This window comes from Mastigoproctus giganteus, chromosome 7 (assembly GCF_048544385.1).
Source record: "Mastigoproctus giganteus isolate SK-2022 chromosome 7, ASM4854438v1, whole genome shotgun sequence".
Taxonomy (NCBI): Eukaryota; Metazoa; Arthropoda; class Arachnida; order Uropygi; family Thelyphonidae; genus Mastigoproctus; species Mastigoproctus giganteus.
In genome coordinates, this window is record NC_143581.1 from 17,532,908 (window position 1) to 17,554,725 (window position 21,818).

The following is a 21,818-nucleotide window of genomic DNA, read 5'->3' on the forward strand; positions in this document are numbered from 1 at the left end:
CACTTTTAATTCCGAGATATTGACCCACTCTGTTATGACATTACTCCTCCAGTGACAATTGGTCAAACTGAAATACAGTATATATTAACCATGGTGACATACTGCGCCATCTACCTTAGTGTGCTATAGTTAAAAATCCAGAAAATGAAAGTTGCGTACAAGTATTTTGTCATGCGTGTATTTATCTTTATGAGTGTATAATGCCGGTACGTGTTTCAAAATTCTCTACTTGTGATACAGAAGCATGTGATGAAAAGCAAAGAAATTCAAATATACTAAAGTAACGTTTGAAAGTTGACAGCCAATCATCGGTCTTCTCTTAGCGACCTTCAGTGTTATCCAAGATTGAAGGATTTATTTCTTAATGTTATGTTATGAAGCTTGTCTTGTGATGCGGTGTAGAAAGTTTCAGGAATAAACACTTATTGTTTTGTGTGTTTAATGAATCGTCGTTTTTGATGAAAATTATTTATGTAAGGTTATTCGAATGATCTTGACAGTGCTTAATTTAGGGCCAGTTTCGTTCATCGGCCTTCAACCGGTAATACGACAAACCGCGGTAAAACTAAAACTGGATATACAAATATTTAGGGTTAAGTCCTATGTCTAGACATTGCTCTGGCTAGGACGAACTCGAGCTATGGCTTCATCAACTAAAAGAGCATGGAAATTGCGTAAGTGTAAATGTTCAATTTTTGATGAAAATAATTAGTTGAATAATTGCACATTGCTGGGTTGTTACTGTAGTTTAATGTCATGAAGGATGCTGTAAGGTTGCCTACCTGTTCAATGTGTACCAGTGCACCATAAACAAGAAATGGCTTCTTGTCACGTTGATATTTATACTTGTGGAGATGTAACTCGTATTAAAAGTTTTATTTCATGATATATTTTGATCGCTCACATGCATAGGGTGTATACATAATGACATATTGAATAATTCAATATAAACGGTATTATTCTTTTTAAATTTTTGTTAGTCCGTTGTAGTTGTTTTGTAAATGAGTACCACGCTGTGTTTATTAATGCCATTTAAACACAAATAATTATACAAAATAATAGAATTTATAGGAAGTTATAGGAGGGTGAGATTAATTTATATATGTATAAAACGAAAGGCCTAAACTGGAAAAATGAGCGGTACGAGCTTGCAAGTTCGTGCATCATTTATTTTAGTAATACAGGTTATTTATTTTTTTTAATTAGTCAGCTGATTTTACTGCAGTAGTTATTTTTTAATTTTTCCAGAAACTTTAAGTGTTCATTTTGAACTTGATTATCTATATTTTCATTTATTTCATAATTTAGAATCCTAGTCATTTTTCAGAAATTATTATATAGACTTTTTAAGCAAAAATGCACTCTTTTATAGTGTATCCCTGTTACTATAGTAGCTTTGTTTTATTGAATGCCTCCCCCCCCCTAGTATTTGAAAAGGTTTTTTTTTTTTTTTTTTTTTAGCAGGGAGATTGGTAATGCTAAAACAGTATGTTATTTGGGGCACTGCACAATTCTTGTGGATTTATTGTTAAAAAGTGTTGGGGGTTGAGCATACTGAAGCAGTTTTATCCTGTTTATGGCTAGTTATTTTATCACACATTTCAATAGTTGGTTTGTATTAAAGTGGTTTTCCATTTCTATATCTTCAGCCAGTATTTTTCCTATACATCATTTCAAAGGAAAATGGAATGACTCACTATCATTCCGAAATCTTTATTTGGTTAAATTTCCTGCCTTCTGTCTGGGAAATATGTGAAGCCAAATGAATAAATAAAATGAATAATTGGAAAATAAAATAATATTAAAATAAAAGTTATTCTGGTCATTTCTCTTAATATCTATTTGAACATCGCAGTTTAAGTGTTTTATTTTTTATTGACATTATTTACCTTTTTAGTTTTTGCTTCTTGTTTCTTGAAATTGTTATTGTTAGCATACACTACATAATCTTACTAAGGCTACGTGTTATTTTTGGGCAACAGGGACTCCTAAATTTGAAGTGGGGGAGGGGGTCTTAAATTGTTTCATTCTATTTTGTAATTACAGTAAGTGAAAAATTTTCCTTGTCCGCCCCCATTTAATTGTTATTTTATTATCTGTGAATTGTCCAACATTATTGTTATCCACTGTTAGTGGATGGTAATTAACAGTGCTATACTGCCTTAGATTTTATAACAGCTATAATCGAAGTCATATATTAGTGAAAAGCCAAGAATAATTCTGAATATAAGTGGGTAATTTTGTTATCTGGAATAACATCATGATTATTTTCTATTCATTTTGTTGTACTATCGGATGTTATTTATTTTTGATGCTTTGATCAAATGTTGCTTTGGTATGGTAACATTTCTGAAGCAGTAATATCTTGTGTAGAATTCCTAATCTATTGCCATTGGCTTGTTTCTAAAATAGGGGTTGGCAACTTTTTACCATAATTCGAGCTACGATAAAGATAAACAAGGTCTCAAGATTGGTCTAACTCAGTTGTTTTTACGTTTTTTTTTCTCAGTCTACTTTTTACTAACAAAAAAATTGTAAATAACATTTTATAACTATACTTATAAAAATATATTTAAATATAAGTATATGTTCTTGTATATTTAATATTAATATACAAGAAATTTTTGTAATACTTACCAAAGCTTTTATATTAATTTTTAGTGGAATGTTTAGCTTGTTTTTAGGTGTAGTATATTTTTGTTTTATGCACTTTAATCAACCAGTTGCTGGTCTCTGCTCTAAAATGTTTGTGAATTAAGTTGTTCTTTATAGCAAGATATATTAAACTTATACCTTCCTTTTTTTTTTTTTAAACTTGTTTTTGAGATACCCAAAGGCAGTCAGGATTTTCTAGAGGGGTAAGGAGCTAAAGTAATTTTGGGGTGGGGGGGGGGTGCTAAAACAGCATTCCAGGAAATCATTAAGCTTTAATCGTCATCTAGCAGTAGAAAAATACACATCCACCTGGAGAACATTACATCTCTGCTCTTTCTTTCTTTCTTTCTTTTTTTTTTTTCTTTTTTTTTATAATGAGAACCCCAAGTATTTAGTACTTGGGGTTCTCATTATAAAAGGTTGAGAAGATGAAAGAAAATATTTGTTGACATTAGACTTGAATTTCTGTAAATTGTAATTTTTAGGAAATGTGTGTGAAGGGAGCTTATTCCAGAAAACTGAAGTTTTTAATGAATAAATGAGGAAAAATAAAATTTGGTTCTGTGAGTTTGAAGTTCAATAATAAAAGGATGACTGGTTGTGGCACATGTTTGGACTGATTTGGAAGAGAGAGTGGGAGTTATAGAAGACAATTCAGAAGACAGTGCCTGTGGAAGTACTATAGAAAAGGCATGCAGAAGAAACAATGTCTGTGAGACAAAGAGTGGAGAGACTTTGTTAGCGATGAGTCATTAATTAACCTAACCGGCCACTTTTGAATGGAATCTAGAAGCCTGAGAGAGGTTTGGGGGTGGGGGTCACTGCCCCAGATGTGGGAACAATATTCTATGGTAGGGTGGATTTACGATTTGTACAGAGTGAACAGCTGTTTGGAAGAAAAGTAATGCCGATAGTGAAAGAGAAAACCCAGTTTTTTAGATGCAGAGGAAGCAATATTTGTAATGTGCTTATGCCTGCTTGTGTATTTTGCACATTAAGGTGTTATCTTCTAGAATGCACTTTAAAATACATATTAGTGTTAGATATTAGTGATAAAGTACAGTTTAATAAATCAAATAATCTAATACAATAATGTATCTAAGATTTATTCGCTTTCAACTTTTGCTTTTAAATACCTTCATGCAGTCCTACAGTGTTCAAGTAGAAGTAGCAGCCTTAACTCAGAATAAAAAAAAAGGTAAAGTGCAGCCATTATCAACCCACTGCAGGATGGAAGCCTCCTTAACAATTCATGCTGAGGGAAATGGACCATAATCTGCCACGCTGGTCTAGTGCGGGTTGGCAGATCGACCGTATTCAGCAGTCAGGGGCTTGAACCCCAGTCTACTCAAAGAGCGTGCGTTACTGCACACCCGCTCCTGACCACTCGGCTACGGAGACAATCTGTAGCCGACAACTCAGAATACCTAGACCCAATTTTATTTTTTTATACTTTTATTAATTACTTGATTAGCTGCTCATTTAAAAGCATTAAAGAAGGAAACAAAAAAAAAAAAAAAAAAAAAAAAAGCTTCCAATTCATTTCCCTTTCAGCAGTGTGAAGCCATTATGATAGTATTGTCCTGATTTGTGTGTGTGTGTGTGTGTTTTCAGTAGTTAAACAGTGATAGCCAACTGTTGTAGATTTGAATTTGATAGGACCTGTATGGGATATAGCTTACCTCATTTGAAATAACAAGATAGTTACATTTTAGAAAATATAAATATCATATTTTACAAAAGTTTTAGACATTAAAAAAAGCTAAGGAAGTATTGATGTGTGTGCTCTATAAATTACTGGGTCATTTGCAAAAGGCATGTTATCTACCTGTACACATACAATACCATTTACAATACAATATCACACAGTTCCATTTTCTGGCTTGTATCTATTTGAATGAATTGGACTGCACCTTTTAGAAATTAAATTAGACTGCACTTTTTTACTGTATTAAAGTGTACATATTTAAATTAACTTATAAAAATATCATGTTAATTTGAAAGTGCATTAAATTATCCTCCAGGTGAACACTGTTCATGAATATTTAACAGATATGCTGTGTATGATTGCAGATTAGCTACACCAACTTATAATATCAATGTGGTTTGCTCTTGAGGCAGTGATAGCATATTGTTGGCAAGCTCTTTCCATTGCATTTTGTGAATAGTGTTTACCCTCATCATGGACATGGCTTTGATATTTTAATAGAATGAAATTAGCTCTAATAATAAACCAAAAATTTATAGACGTAACTTCATCTTTTCATTTGTTTAGGTTCTGTTTTTATTCTTAATGTAAACCGTTATCATTGATGTCTCCAGCTGTTTTAAAAAATCTTCAGATTGAATCTGTACATAATAATACTTTTAATCATATGTTGCTTATGTGATGTAGCGGTTTCAGGCAAAATAAATAAGCCGCAAACTTAGATATAGCTTTATCATTATTTTTACTTCTGGCACAGAAATTTGAAACAGTAATTATTTCAGCTTGGAGTCATATTGACTTAAATTCCATGAGACTTTCCTCTGCAACATGAAAAACTGACTTGTTTGCCCTTTAAATGTAGTACAATAAGGCTAGAGAAGATAGTTTAGCTTTCATTTTCTGTGTAACTTCAAGTTTCTAGTTTTTTTTTTAAATATATATAATTAGTGTATTTAAATTTACTAAATAATATGCATCCATTAGTCATTAAAAGGATTAGTTCTAGAATATTTATGTAGCCATTTCAGAATATTGCAAATATGTAATAACTCTTACAATGTTTCATAATTTGAGAATTTAGACAGTTATTGGTGTAAAAATTCCTGTCAGTAGTTGAAATATAAATAGAATTGAATAAGATTCAAAATGTTTAAAACAGTTATGAAGAATATCTTTAATTCATAATAAATGTTATGAGAATAATAGTATGCTGTCTTTCTAGTACACTTTGAAGAAGTGGATTTGGATCTCATCTGTGAAGCTTCAGTGTTTTTTTATTGAATGGTTTGAGCAAGCCCAATACTGATGGGATTCTTCCTCTTGCTCAGCTTATACACCCAAGAGGACATAAATTCAAACTGAGGAAAGACAGTTGTAGAATAGATGTGTGTAAATTTGCCTTTAGCCAGCAGGTGGTTAATTGCCGGAACAAACTTCCATCATTCATTTGGAAGTTGATAGTTTAAATTCGAGGAACAACTGGACAAAATTTTGTAGCGAATGGATAGGTGAAATGGGACTTTTTTCTTTTTTTTTTTTTTTGCTGATGCTGTGTAAGTTTGCTTTTTTGCATCCCATGCCTCTACTAACACGATCATATTGTTTCAACTTTCTGTATCTAGAACTGGAATAAACATTAATTTTTCACTACTTGCAGGTTGTGCTTATTTAATTAGCCTTTGAGTTTGTACAGCAGAGATCTTCCAGTCTCTTAGTAGTAGTATTGGCGACTGATGCAAGAAAGCAAGCTTATATGGCATCATCCCAAAAAAAAAAAAAAAAAGCAAAACACAGTTCACCCATTTGTACCCCCCAAGAATTTGTCTAGTTCCCCCTTAAATTTATTCAACCCTCCACTTCCACAAAAACAGATGGAAGCATGTTCCTACAATCAACCACCTGCTGGCTGAAGGCAAACTTTGCACATCTATCTTGCAACCATCCTTCCTCAACTTGAATTTATGTTCCTTCATGTGTGTAGTCTCAGCAAGTGGAAGAATACCATTAACATTCGGCTTACTGAATCTATTCAAGGTTTTAAACAGCTCAGTGAGATCTCCCTGTAGGTGCCTGGTCTCGAGACACTGCAGTTTGTAGAACTGAAGCTTTCTAGGAAAGAGCACCCTTTTATTCATTTCACCAATCTGGTTGCCCTTCTCTGCACCAATTCCAACAGATCTACATCCTTCCTAAAGTGAGTGCTCCGGACCTGTATACAGTACTCAAGATGTGGCCTAACCATGGCCCTATACAAAGGGATAATCACCTCCTTATCCCTGCTAGCGAAGTTTCTGTATATCATTGACAAAACACCATGAGCTGTCCTGGCAGCATGTCTGCACTGCTCAGAGAATTTCATGTCTGACTGCATAATTACCCATTAGTTGCTAATGATCCTAAAAACCAAATAACAAAAATAACAGCATAATTACCCACAGGTCTTTTCATTTTTCACTCCCCTGAGTGTAGTACCACACACTTGATAAGTTACTCTGGGGTTATTAGTACCCATGTGCAGTACCTTGCATTTGTCAATGATAAACTGCAGCTGCCATCAAGTCATAATTAATAGAATACTGTTTTCAGTTCAGTAAAAAGCTAAAATTTATTTTTTTTTTTTATAAGTAAAACAAAACAGGGATTAAATAGATGCCATGCAAGTGGCATTGTTACAAGTGAGGGTGCGAGTGAGTGAAGGTTAAGGTAAGTGATTAACAGCAGCTTTGCTTTTATAAAATACTAATTCATTCATTTACTATCATAAAAGGTTTTGGATCAAATTTTGCAGACTTCACCCATTTTGTTATTCTGAAATATACAAGATCAGGCAGAATCAGCTAGCCCCTTAAAACACATCTAATATTGACTTATATATGGATCAATACTTTTTCTGACTTCCTAATGTCCCAAACTAGCAGTTAGTTTATCATCAGTCTACTTGTACTCAAGTATCTACAGTAAACATTAATAGGATAAGTGGCCAGTTAAGTGTCTCCGAATTTAGGGAACCTCAAGATTACTATATGTATGGCAACAACATTCAGATATTCACATAAAATATATTTAATACCTGATTTGAATCATTTAACAAAATCTTTTTGTTATGCATTCTATAGGTAAAATATACTAAGGTGATTATTTTTCATAAAGCATGAGACTGTGTAAGATTCACTATTAAACGGGTTAGTGCCATTGCATCATGTTTTGCTCACAGTGAACTGCTGAAGTAGATTATTGGCATCATTTTAATTGTATCTCATAGTATTGTGAATACCTTCACTATGATATGCCATGGTATTGCGCTTCCTCAAATAAGTAACACTTCACCAATGGAGAAGATTAATGTTACTTATTCTCTGCGGATACTACTTCCCACATAGCACCGTTTCAAGGCTTGTTGGCCTCTCCTTGGTGGGCGTGTAGGGACCCTGGTGTTTTAATCATGACAATCCAATTATGAAGTATAACTACACAATATGAGAGATGCCCAATGGTGTGTAGTAGTATAAACTAAGGTGATTATTTCGCATAAAGCATGAGACTATGCGTAAGATTGGGGTTTAACAGTGATAAATGCAATGTATTGCATTATCACTGTTAAACCTCAATTGCCATTATCCAGCCAATCTGTTTTATTTATCATTTTAGTTTCTGTTTTAGGCAAAATTGCACAATTGCTGATGCCTGCCAAATACTCTATAGAATATTTATAACCTATAAGTATTTAGTTTGGGCACTACAGTCTGGCTGTGGTCCTAGTGTAGTGTATACAGGATCTCTTGTGTGTATAATGTGAGTTTAAATCTGTATGCTGACACACACACACACACTGCAGCTTATTGTTAACTGTGGTGCTGACTGTCCTTAAGTAGGTACAATGAATTTGTAAACACTTGTGGCCATTGGTATGATGTTAAAAATAAATTTATATTTCATGTGTTAGAATGCATAATTATAACAATAAGTGGCATGTTATTCACTGTTTTGCTGTTCTTTTGCATATTTCTGTATTGTCAAAGAATGTAATAAGGATCCTCTGTGACAGTAATAGTAGGTCCTTCATTTTTTACTTATTTGGAGAGCTTCAGGTTTAAATCCATTCAGAGACTGGAGGAATTCTTAAAGGTCTCTTCAACTGAAGCTCCACAGAGGGAGTTGGATTTCTCTGTGAATTATTCTAGGTTTTTTACCCTGGGAACATATACTTGTATAGCTAATACACAAAAACTATATGAACTGGTGCACTGTGACCAAAGTAGTCTGTGTCAAAAAGTACTCAAACAGCAGAAGTAAGCCTCTTTGAAATATGGTAGTTATTGTTCATATACATAATAAATTCTGTATCTCTGTTATAAATTGTGTGGTTTCCTGTTACTATAAGAGTTTTGGAGCTAACACATGGCTAGCTCACTACTGTTTTGTCCCCTCTGTAGTGGGTAATTGTCAATTTTTTTTATGTGCATCCTTAGGATGTGATTATTGCTTTTGGATCAGAGGTCCCAAACTTTTATACCATGATCGCCTCCCTTGATTTTTATAAATTTAATGTGCCCCCCACCCAAATTTCAGACAAGTGCAAAAAAAACAATTTGACCTAAACTTTACATACTTTTTAAAATCGATATCTATATTTCAATATATTTAATCTCAAAGAAATAAACAAAAAATGCTTCATACCTGGATTAGTAGGATGATTTGTTCATATTTTATTAACGTGCTTCATGAAAACAAGCTTCCCCCTCAGGGTGGCATGCCCCATACTTTGGGAACTTCTCTTTTGCAGTAAAAAATGGAGTTTTGCTATATAGGGGAAAACACAGCTTGAGCTGTGAAAGCCATATATACGGTGTGAGTTAAGAATCCTGAGGTGGGTGTCCCAGATACTACCCCCCCCCCCCCCCCGCCTTCTTCCTCAACAAAAAAGATAGAAAGATAGAAGTCACTCTTTAGACTAGAACAGAGCACATTAGTTATCTCCAGAATTACTGTGTGTGATGAAGTAAAGGTAATATATTTTCTAACTTTAAATGCTTGGGAAGCAGGTAGGCAAAAAAAATGTTTCACTTAGAAAATTTTAAAGCATGTTTTTATTAGTATAGGAACATTATTTCAAAAATGCTTATCTCCAAAATTTAAAAAAAGTATGAATTAAAAACACATAGCAATGTAGTTTGCGTATACTGCAGGAAAAAAGCTGACTACAAGATAAGTAGTAGTGACGAAAACTGTTCTTATAGAAAAATGCTCTGTGTTTTTCCATAAGAATAGTTTCTTAATTTGCCTAGAACTAGATCCCATAGTTGCCTAGCAAGTCCTCAGAGCATTTCAGTAGAAACTGTCTTATGTTTTTTCACTTAGTAAATGAATTCCTTTAGGTTTCCTGTAGTACACTGAGTGCATTGCTTATGCACCCCCTGTTTAATTTTCCCCCCTTCTGGAATGGTTTTGAAGGAATGGTAATTTTTTAAGAAACTGTTTTGGGCTAATTAGGACATACTTTATAATTTAATTGTAATTTTTTTTTTTTTTTTTTTTTTGTCTATTTCTCAAGATTTCAAAGAATTTAAACTAATTTTTGTGGCCATCCTAGATCAGTGATACCCTTTTTCCTTTAAGCAGAAAAGCAAAATAAAACCAGAAACTGGTTAGTACTGTTAAGTTGTGAGTTAAAAGATACAACCACTGTTGATTTTGCTTCGCAAAACAGAATTATGGAAATTATTTATTCATTTTTGCAGTACTGTTTCACATAACTTTTAGTTGTCATTCTTGAGTGAACAGGTAATTTTGCAAAATTGACTATTGATTTGCTGCCATTAAAGCTGCATGCCTGTGTTGTAGGCAAAAATAACGTACGTTTTTGTGATCTCTTGCTAATTCGTGGATATTGCTAATTCTAGAATAGTGTTTGAAAAACACTATTCTAGAATTAGCAATATTCACGAACACTATTCAAACATTAACACTATTTTAGAATAGTATTTGAAAAATACTATTCTAGAATTAGCAATATGAGCAATCTAGAGTGGTCTCTAGAATAGTTGTTTTTTTGGATACTGTTCTAGAGGCCACTCAAATTTGGTACTCCTATTAGTGCAGATGGTTATTTTCAACCCTTTTTATTTTATTTCAGTGGGAATCTAATATAGGGCACCTCCGTAGCCAGGTGGGCAGGAGCAGCAGTGCATAGCACACGCTTCTTGATTAGACCGGGGTTCGAGCCCGTGACCACCAAATATGGAGGATGCGGAAAGGTCAGGGAATGACCACCGCATATCCCCGGAGCAATATGGCCTTAGTTGCTAATGCTCCTAAAAAACCAAATAACAACAATCTAATATAGATTATAAACCTCTTCCTCTGTGTTGTTATTCGAGTATAATCAGTTTCCTTTATTGAATAATTATGTGGCTTAGCATTACATCTACAAGCTTACTTCACCACAATCACTGCTGCATTCTGCAATTATTGTAAAATTTTTACAGTGACTGTAGAATGGCTTTGACCTTTCTGACTTTTCACTTGGTGATATTTTTTTTTTACACAAAGAAAAAAAATTTAGTTGTGTGGCTTATTTGCAGATTTAATCTGAACCTTGAGATTTTTCCTAAAGCTATGGTAAACAAATAAAATTGTTGTTCTTTTATTAAGTTCAGAATTTTTATTTGCCTATCTGGGCATAGTTTAAAAGGAATGTATTATTTATTACCGATATTTATTAAAATGCAACTTGGAAGGTTGCTGTGCATAAAAAGTTAATTTCTTTCAGAAGTGAATATTTTTATGTTCTATCAATGTGTGTATGATTCATTCAGATATCATGATAATGTGATTTTTGATAGAAATGAATAGCTAACAAGACCAATATTGTTTATTGCTGGAAGTGAAAGGCACCTTCCCTTACCCATTACAGAAATTGCCTCTCTCACTTTCTTTCTAATTTTGGTGGGTACCCTTTATTAGTTAATGTACTATGTTTTATGGACCATGCAGCACACTTTTTTTTTTTCCTGGAAAATGTTTAAAATTTTGCTTTGCCTTGTGGTCCGAAGTTGTACTTATTGCAGGCAGTGATATATATATAACATAGTACAGTATATATATATTTTGATAAGATTGTAAGTTGGTATTGCCTAGCTTATATGAGTGAAGACTTGTGCATGCTTGTTAGAACCCTTTCTTTGTTCCCCAGAAAAAGATCAGTGAATCCTACTTCCTTCTTGAAACTGGGTCTTTCAAGAAATGTGGAACCCTTGATAGCAATGAAGAAGATGCATTTTTTGAAGAAAGTGAAAGTTCAAATCATAATATTGATAGTGAGGAATATGACAATAGGAAATTTTTGGGATTCTGCAATGAGTAAATTTCTTCCACACTGATTTTTTTAGTAAGCACGTGAATTTGTGTTTCAGATATGCGCAGAAAAATATTTTTTCACAAAATTCAACTTCAGAAAATTGGATGCATCTTACAGTCTGGACAATATAGTTAATTGTTGACAGTCCAGATTTATTGAGGTGCAGTGGTGCACACTCCAGAATCCTAAGGTGACAGAGGACTAGACCAGTAGGATGATCATTGGCTTGAGGGCTCTAAAATTGTGCACAATGGTCCCAGACTAGCTATGTCATTATATGATTATTAGTAGTGGCATATGATGCAAGAAAGCAAACTTTTAAAGCAGCAGCTTTAAAAAAACATTAAAAAAAAAATCCTCCTACATCACCCATCCATCCCCTCCAGTAATTTATTTAATTCTTCTTTGAATTTATTTAGAGTATCCACTTCCACAACAACAGATGCAAGTTTGTTCCAACAATCACCCACCTGCTGGCTGAAGGAAAACCTCTGCACATCTATCTTTTGACCCTCTGTAAGGCATTGTGTGTATGTTCATGAATACTTGTAAAATAATAAGAGGAATTTACCTCAATATAGTACGTAGAACACTTCCGTATGATACTCCCCAGAAATTAAAACGAAAAAATCGACAACTTACATTAGAGTAAAATATAAATAATTAAAAACCAATTTAACACAATTCAAATCAATTTAACGCAATTAAAAAGAATCTAATGAAAATATTCAAAACGATTTTCAATATCAACGTAGAACATATTGAGTTGTTGTTGTTGTTATTTGGTTTTTAGGAGCATTAGCAACTAAGGCCATATTGCTCCGGGATATGCGGTGGTCATTCCCTGACCTTTCCGCGTCCTTCGTATTTGGTGGTGACGGGCTCGAACCCCGGTCTAATCAAGAAGCGTGTGCTACGCACTGCTGCTCCTTCCCACCTGGCTACGGAGACACCACATATTGAGTATTACAACTCTGATTCATACTATCTAGTTCATGAATACTAAAGGTATGCAGTTATGATCTTTCAGAAATAGGGAAAAACTTGAAAATAAAATCAAGAGGCAGAGAAAAAAAATCAACTTGTTCTGTTGAGCAGCTTGTAGAAAATAAATTCACATTATTTTATTTTATTTTTTCTATATATTAAAAAATAACATGAACTGGTTATCCAGGGACATTGGGTATTCTAGAAAATATAGTATTCATTTAGGTGATATGTAGCTTCATTCTCTTTCCTTCAGTTGAACTAGTGTTTTAAATCCGAGCCTGCTTGCTTTGATCATATCACTAAAACTCATTATTCCTCACTTCACCTTCTACTCATGAACTCTAGATGAACTCTGGTTTTATAGCAAATGTACCAAGGATGTTTAGATTAAAAAAACAAATTGTTCATGCCTCAGGATGGCCACATAGAAAGAAGAGTATTAATAACTTCATGTGGCACTTGTTTAATATTGGACTACATGTTTTTTGCAGAAGCATGCAGATTTGAACAAACAGTGTATTTATCTGTAATAAATACAGAATCATGGCCAGCCTCAAGAATAAAGCATATCACAACTAGTCTCCATCAGCACTGGAAAGCAGTCATTAGTAAATCCAGTCCTTGGTTTCACAAGTTGAGAATAGAAAACTTGTCCAAATGGAAGTTGGGTTTCTTCTTTCTTGCTTAAACCATTTCCTGTGATTTTTTTTAATCATCTGAACTTCCACTTTTGTTACATCCTAATGTTGTCTTCATTTAAAGATAAAGCAACTTATTAGCAGTGTATGTTTCTTCAAACTCCTGTATAACTATCTTGTGGTAAATATCCTTTTGTCATGCTTAACACACCCTACTGAATACCTTTTATCTTTTGGCAGAAAGATGTTAGAAGAATCTAGATCCTGATAGCATTCTTTCAGTAAAACCACTGCTACAGATTTAATTTCTGTTTTGTGTTGCTGTTTTTAAAAATTCTCTTAGATAAAGATAACATATTATATTTGTATGTATTTTAATGTTTAAAGTTAAGTGCTGGCTTATCCTTTCAATTTTTCAACTTTTTTATTACGTTATTACGTGTTTAGTACTAACTATTTAGTAGTAACTAGTTGTTTTTTTTTTTTTTTTTTTGTTGTAGGTAGTTAACGAGTGTCACATTTAACATTTTGTTAAAAAAAAATTTTTTTTTGCTCGGTCTTATTTTGGGTTTCTGTTATTACTACACTTAATAGTAATATGATCTGCATATGTTATGAATGGGAAGAATTGTGCATATAAATAAATCAGATCAGATCGGTGTCTATCTGATTTAATTTGATCAGTTTATACCCTCATATTATGATCATTAATTGTTAATTAATATATGTTTATTGTTCTCTTTGTTATACTAGTTATTGTTAACTATTTTGTGGCAGCCAGAGAGGCAGTAAACATCCTTCAAAAACATATGGCAGAGAGAGTTTCTGTACCCAGTACTATAATTCCTATGTATTCAGAGGTATCAAAAAGTATATTTAGATTCTCTTATTCTACTGGTTATTTATTTTTTTTTCTGCATGGAAATTTAAAATATGCAACTTTATACTATCTTTAAAACCTTCCTTTGCATTATCATCAGTGGATTCCATTATTTTTAATTTACAGGAAATCTCTTAGGTTGTGCTATTTCCTTTGGATCATTCTTGGTAGTTGTAAGTGTATGTCTTTTACTATATCTTGAATATGGAGAATCCAAAACCAATATGATGACTGCTACTTTTGTATGGTGAATATATTGAAGTTTTAAAAAAGTCTGTGGTGTATCCCAATGTGCAATCTTCTGTTGCTCTGGTACCATACCAGGAAGACCTGTCAATTCCAATTCACCCTCCAAAGGAGTCATCAGAATTGGATGAGGATGATTGAGGTTACACCTCAGAAGCCTGTTCAGGTAAGGTGCCACATTTCCCTAATTAGCAAGAATTGGATGACTTACTGAGAGACCTGGATCTATCCAAATCCACTGCACAGATCTCATTTAAAAGAGCAGAATCTGCTAAATTCCAGATGCAAGACTTGTATATACAGAAAATACATGTCATTTGTGCACATTTTTATGCTGTTGAAGAATCCCTACACAACTGTTTTTGTTGATTGGTCTTTATGAAGAAATCAGTATTAGTCACAATCCAGAAGAGTGGCACCTTTTGATGGCTAATTTGAGTAAAAGTTTGAAAGAATGTTTAATGTGAATGTACACCCATCAATTCCTGTTGTGCACTCTGTTTTTATTAAAGAAGAATATGGAAGTGTGAAGCACATGTTAGAGAAGATCAAATACAACGAATATAAATGAGAACTTCAAATGCTGGGGTTCCTTCTGGGTTTGCAAGGTGGTTTCAATACTTTCTCTGCCTGTAGGACAGCAGGGCAGTAGATCAGCGCTATAGGTAAAGAGAATGGTCTGCCAGAATTGAGTTGCAACCTGGCACATACACACTGTAGTAAACAACCTTGGTTACAAGAAAAGTCTTGCTTCTGCCACTCCATATTAAGCTGGGTATGGTCAAACAATTTGCTAATGTTGATCAAAGTGATGCCTTCAAGCATATATGCAGTATGTTTTCAAAATTGTCTGATGCAAAAGTGAAAGATAGGTATATTTACTGGTACACAACTGAAGCAGATGTTAGCTTCACAAGAACTAGAAGACAAAATGGCTAATGCTGAGTAAAGTGCCTGCCAGTTGTTTTTCCTTGCAGTTAATAGCTTTATTGTTAACATTGGGTGTGAATACCTTGGCTATGTTAGTGAAGAGCACGGGAAGAGATTCCAGTAAGACATAAAGTCAGTAGAGAAGAGGTACCAAGGAAGGCGGGATGAAGCTATGATGGGTAACTGTATTTGATTCTTTGTTTGGGATGATTACACTGATGACAAGAGACTTTCAAATGTAGTTTTTTCTTTTTGTTATTTGAGGAGGGTTCGTACTTTTTCATTTTTATTTTAGCTTGTTTACTTGCAACAAAGATTAATACTCCACTCGAGCATTTCTCAAAGTGTGGTCCATGACCCAGTACCAGTCCTTGAAAAAAATAATACCAGTCTTTAGAAGATATACAAATAATTGCCTGAACCTTTTGTCACTGTTATACTTTTATGAATGAGAGAGAACTGATCATAAGTTTTGACATTTAAATTGACCCAGTTTTGATTTGGGTTAGTTTATCCAGTACCTTCCAAATTTTTGGTGCTTCTGTTAAAGTGGATTATGAACAAACCATCTATGTTCATTATTTTATTCTGGATAACTGATAATATTCTAGATCAGTGATTCTCAACTAGAGGATGTTGAAGGATTTTCTCTACAGGATGGCCGAGGTTTAAGAGGTAGAAAGAGAGCATGTTGAATTGTGACCAGAGTTTTTGCCCATCTTTCATTGAAAGAATAGTTCTTTTTTTTCACTTAAAGTGCCCCCCCATCCTGTACTGTGCACAATACAGTAAATGAATCTACTATACTCTTTTTTTTTTTTTTTTTTTTTATTAATTATCAGATGTATAGGTTATAACTCATGTTTTACTTCACAGTTCAGTCCAACTTCTTAAATGCTTGTTTACTCACTGCAACATTCAGATCAGCAGTTCTCAAATATAACGGACCTTAAAGGGCTTAGGCGCCTCCGTAGCCAGGTGGGAAGGAGCAGCAGTGCGTAGCACACGCTTCTTGATTAGACCGGGGTTCGAGCCCATCACCACCAAATACGGAGGATGCGGAAAGGTCAGGGAATGACCACCGCGTATCCCAGAGCAATATGGCCTTAGTTACTAATGCTCCTAAAAAACAAAACAAACAAACAAACTTAAAGAGCTTGCAAACGTAATGTCCTTAAGGACTGTTAAACTTAAGCATTCTCAAACATAAGCTTATAAATGTTTCTGTGGCTTTTTTAATCTTAAATGAGTCTGTGAATCCCTATGCTTAACAATATCCTTTTTATTCTCTGAATTTTGTCAATTTTTAAATATTGATAACAAATTTTGGACTCTATTTTTGGACCCCATGGGTTTGCAGACCACACATTTAGAAATGCTGATCTAGATGATTTAAATGTGCATTTGTGACAGTTCATTTTAAACTATAGCTAGTATTGGAAATACAAGAAATCGTCTATATGGAATTTTTTATTGTTAGATATAAAAAAAAGTAAGTGTCAGCAAAGTGGCAACTTCTAAGTAATAAATGTAGAGTAGATATATTGATAGAACTGAACTGAAACCTTGTGTTTCGTGTAGTGAAGGATAAAAATATAATACAGTATATCAAAACTCTGATCTCTTCTCTGCTCACTTTCGATTGTGACAAAAGGATTGTAAGACAGCATGAACTGCCAGTGTTGCGATATGGATATGGGCAATCAGATGAGATACTGACACTTAAACAAGTTCTTTGCTTTATTTCATCATCATAAAATGGTGTTCCACTAGTCGGTGTGTATTTCGGAAATGCTAATACTTCTGGTAGTTGAGAGCATGAACTAACTTGAAAGATCTTGTTTGTTTTTGTTCACGTTACTTAGAATATCTTAGCTAAGCATTTGTTTGACAAAACCATTACACTTGTGGATGAACGGTTACACTTCAAGAAGTAAAGTGAACCCCATGCTACCTGTTTTATGGTGGCAATCGCAGAGTGCGGGGGGATTGATTATAAATCGATACGAAATAATTGTGTTAAAAATATGTTCATTAATGAACTCCTTGATGTGATGGAATGTCTGTCAGCATTTGCCACAAAACCATATAATTTTTGTTTATTTTACAAACAGGATATATTGCAACAGCCAGTCTTCAGATATTAGTATTTATGAAGGTCAAAAGATATAAGAAAAGTAGGCTTTTTGCTGCAAAAAAAAAAAACCTTTTGTCTGTATAACCTCTATCCATCTTATCATACTCTTCCCACTACCAGAAAGTTGATCCAGCTGCCCTTTAAAGATTGGAAACTGCCCAGGAAGGCAGTTTATTCCAGTGGTCAGCAACACTTTTCCTGAATGTAAATTTACTGAGGTCCAGTGTGTTGGTTCCTCCCAATTGTGTGTGTGCCCTGTTTTTTTTTTTTTTTTTTTGTTGCATTTCAATGTGAAAATGCTGTCAATCCCCCTCCACCCCCCAAATTAGGTTAGATTATACATCAGAATCTCCTCTCATGCCTGTTTTTTGTGTCTTTCCTTGAACCCTTTCAAGAGGCTGTCTTTTTTTTAAGTGACCTCTGAATCTGAACACAGTATTCCATGTGTTGTCTCTTCATTGACTTATAACAGAACTGCAACTCTCTACTCCCCAGATATAAAAATAAAGGCGCACAGTGTGTTATCTTATCAATAGTTTGATTGTCAAATACTAGTCTTTTCTCATATACTCCTTTCAGCTGAAAACCTCACCTCATATATGTTATTCTTGGGTTATTATTTCCCAAATGTAGAACATTTAGCAGCATTAAAATGTAACTTCCGTTTCTCTCACCATCTGTGAATCATGTCAGATTATTCAGAAACTCAGCCTAACTTGTATCAATAAAATGATAAAATAAATCAACAAAGTAAATCAATAAAATGATACTACCCTCTCAATCTTCATATCATCTGTAAGTTTCAACATTGCACCCTTTATTTCCTCTGCTATACCATTCAGGAAGATTAGAAAGAGGAGTGGCTCTAGCACTGAACCTTTAGGACCAAGCTTACAGCCTTGGTCCTCTAAAGAATAATCATGTGGTCTCCTGTCATTTGTTATCAGGATCTGCCCGTGACAAGATCTTCAGATCAAATGACACTGATCCTTCCATATGGAACCATCTCAGATGCTTTGCCAAAGTCTAAGTATACAATGTCAAAACAGTTTTTTTTTACACCTAACACCTCAAACCATATCATAGTTGTTTATCAGGTTTGTCACATAAGATTTTCCCTTTATAAAGCTATGTTGTGTTCCATTTAAAGTTAAACTTTTCATGATGATCTTGTATTTCATCTTTGACCATCTTCTTCTTTACCTTCCTTGCTGATGAGGCTAATTTTTAATGGGATTCTTCACTCTACCTTGTGTGTTGGCAAGACATTGATACTTCTCCAGTCCAATAGGATTACACCTGAAGTCAACAGTGATTTCTTAATTAACCCTAAAGGCTTGGTGCATTCCTTTTGCAGCTGCTTTAAGTATGATTGGGTAAATACCATCAGTTCTTCAGGCCATGTAATAATATTGCATGTTCTACAGTGCTCAGGTACGTATAGTATCCTCCATCCCAAAGGGGATTTTGACTGTAAAGATCGATACAAAATATCCATTTGCTTACTAGCAAGACCTGCTGGATTATCCATGATTCTGCCATTTCTGTAAAGCAAAGGTCATATATCTGGTTCATTCTTTTCTTCTTTGTATTTATGAATTGCATATATTTTTGAATGCCATTCAAAAACACAAGTTAAGTAGGTCCAGAATTTAATATTTCATAATTGTACACCGTAGTGTAAAAACTAATAAATAGGCAAGGCATCCAGTGTTTATTCACATGAATTACTTTTATCATTAGGCAAATGTTTGCCAATTCAAACTCTGTAATCATTTTGTGATCCCACACGGGTAATAGTAAGCCTAGTTTCCTTCTTTGGTTGAGGCTCCGTTTTGCATTTTTAATTTATTATGACATGTTGCAATCCTTGGGTTACTCTGGGGGGGGGTCAAACCGCTAGGTCAGATTAATACATACAGTCACAGGATGATAGTTTTATGGAAGGTGTTCATTCCATCTTATTCAATGTACTGTACTGCTGCTATATCTCAGCTTTGTAGGTGACGTGGAACTTTCTACAAAGTGGAACTTAATTGGTGCTCTATGGGAAGTTGTCTGCACCAGAAGAGTATCTGATGCATGCTTTGCACAATTTCTTAAATCTATGCTTGTAATAAGTCTTAATTACAAGTGTATTAGTTCTGTTTTGAATGATTTTTATTAAAATTGTTAAAATGCTGTAGCTTTAACAAAAAATTTTTGAAACACTCTAAATAAAATTTGTCTTCTTTATGGTTTTTTTTCATAACATACCAAAATATAAAACAGTGTTTTCCGTTGTCATTTTAGCTCAGTTGAACTTAAGGATAGTTGATAACAATACATATCAGATAAAAAGAATCCTCTTCTAGTCTTCAAATGGGATCAGAAAAATGGAATTGTACTCTAAATTCAATGTCTGATTTTTAATTTGTAATATTAGGAAGAAGGGTTGTAAACTATAACTTTGAATGAACACATTTAGAGTTATAGTTCATAACTTACACATTTTTTTTTTTTTAGGTTATTGAACATCGAGCCGTAATGAAATAATCTCTACAAAAAAGGGTGTTCAATCAAAGAAATCCGTTGTTCAAAGACATTCATTAGGAGAATTTGCTGAACTTAAACATGGCAGAAGCAGCATCGAAGATGTATAGCGACAATAGACTCCCTCAACGGCATCCACTCCAGAAAACATCCAAGTTCATGGCTTGGTGTGATAGATAAACAGCGAGTAACTGTAAGAGAAATAGTAGAGGCTACAGTCATCTCTGCTGAAGGGATGCAAAACATTTTCTCTAATGAATCGGTTAGTGACAAAGGTTACTGCACGATCGGTTCCTCACAATTTGACACTCGATCAGAAACGTCTTCGATTCAAAAAAAACTTTAAAGCAACTTTTTCTATAGTGGTTTCAACAATATGAGCATTCTGATCCAACATTTCCAAAGAAGGCAAAGTCAGTCCCAGTGGCAGTCAAGGTCATGTCACCTCTCTTCTCGGATTCAAAAGAGATAAAGAATAATTGTTGTCATTGTACTGTAGGGTTTTGGGCTCATTAGCAAGTTTAGGCCATAATGCACCGTGTGTATTAATATGTCTGTAAATTGCGTGTGTTCTGAGGTCGGTTGCTCAGCGGAAAACCCGTTTCCGGAAGGGCGGAAAGAAAACATGCTACCCTCGCCTGAAACCGACTAATCAGCCAAGTTGTGAAAAAGACCCATAAAAATTCTTCGCATCATTGATGGGATTCAAACTTATGTCTTTTCTACCCTGCGTTTGGATCGCGGTGATTATACCAAATGTGCGACTCACGAGAGCAGAATGATAGTAGATTATCTTCCAAAGAGACAAACAAACGGACAGTACTATGCTAACTTAGTAATTAAAATACGGGATGCAATCAAGTCAAGAAAAGAGGCCCGGAAAGCTGTAGTCCTAGAGAAACAGAGCACTAAAGGTGTTCTGCTTCACTAGGACAACACACCTGTTCATGCTGTTAACATGGATACAATTCAACAGGCTGGCAGTGAATTGTTGAATATGCCTCACCATACTCTTCGTGTTTAGCTCCATCAGATCCGTCCGTTCTCAAAACTAAAACCAACTTGCGTGGAAGGAAATTTGGGACAGATGATGAAGTGATAGTGGCCACACTTATTTTTTTCGGAGGACTTTCAAGAAAGCGACTACAAAACTGGAATTGTGGATTTTGTGCATCGCTGGAAAAAGTGCATTGAGTTACAAGAAGACTACATCAAAAATACTCAGCATCAGATAATAAATGAAGCCCATGCCAGGCTAGAAGCTTATCAAACAACCCTCGTAGTTGTGTAAACCAGTGATTTTCAACTTTTCTACCGGGGTGACCCACCATATGAACTGTTGCATCAGTGGTAACCAACTGTTATTATTATTATTATTTTTTTGTTTATTTTAGATTGGTCTTTCGAGCACTGAAGCTGCTTTTTGGATTTATGTTCTTTTTTCTGGAATAAATTTTCTCTCCCCTCCCTAAATGGATGATATCATTTCACATAAGATCAACCCTTGACTGTATAGGCTAAACCATGACGCAGCAAACAAGATTTGTAATTACAAATGCAACGTTTGGATAAGCATATTCTGGTTATAATTTTTTTCGAAACTTTAAAGGTGATTCATAGGTGTGATTTTGCACATTTCACGCCTTTATCTCAGCATTTTTTTTTTTTTTTTTTTTTTTTTTTTCGGCTTGTTTTCAGCGTGTCTGTCCATCCACTCGTCTCTTGGTGACTCAGCTTTTCAAGAA

The 21,818-nt window shown here is 34.3% G+C and overlaps 1 protein-coding gene across 1 annotated transcript in view; it reads left to right on the forward strand.

Annotated features, from left to right (window-relative positions):
- The first annotated feature begins 376 nt into the window (after positions 1 to 376).
- Positions 377 to 21,818, forward strand: part of LOC150082590 (katanin p80 WD40 repeat-containing subunit B1-like) — a 300,395-nt gene continuing 278,953 nt past the window's right edge. The window contains exon 1 of the mRNA XM_090377540.1: positions 377 to 674. Coding sequence (XP_090233666.1) covers positions 641 to 674 — 34 coding nt within the window. The 5' untranslated portion in view covers positions 377 to 640. The remainder of the gene's footprint in view (positions 675 to 21,818) is intronic.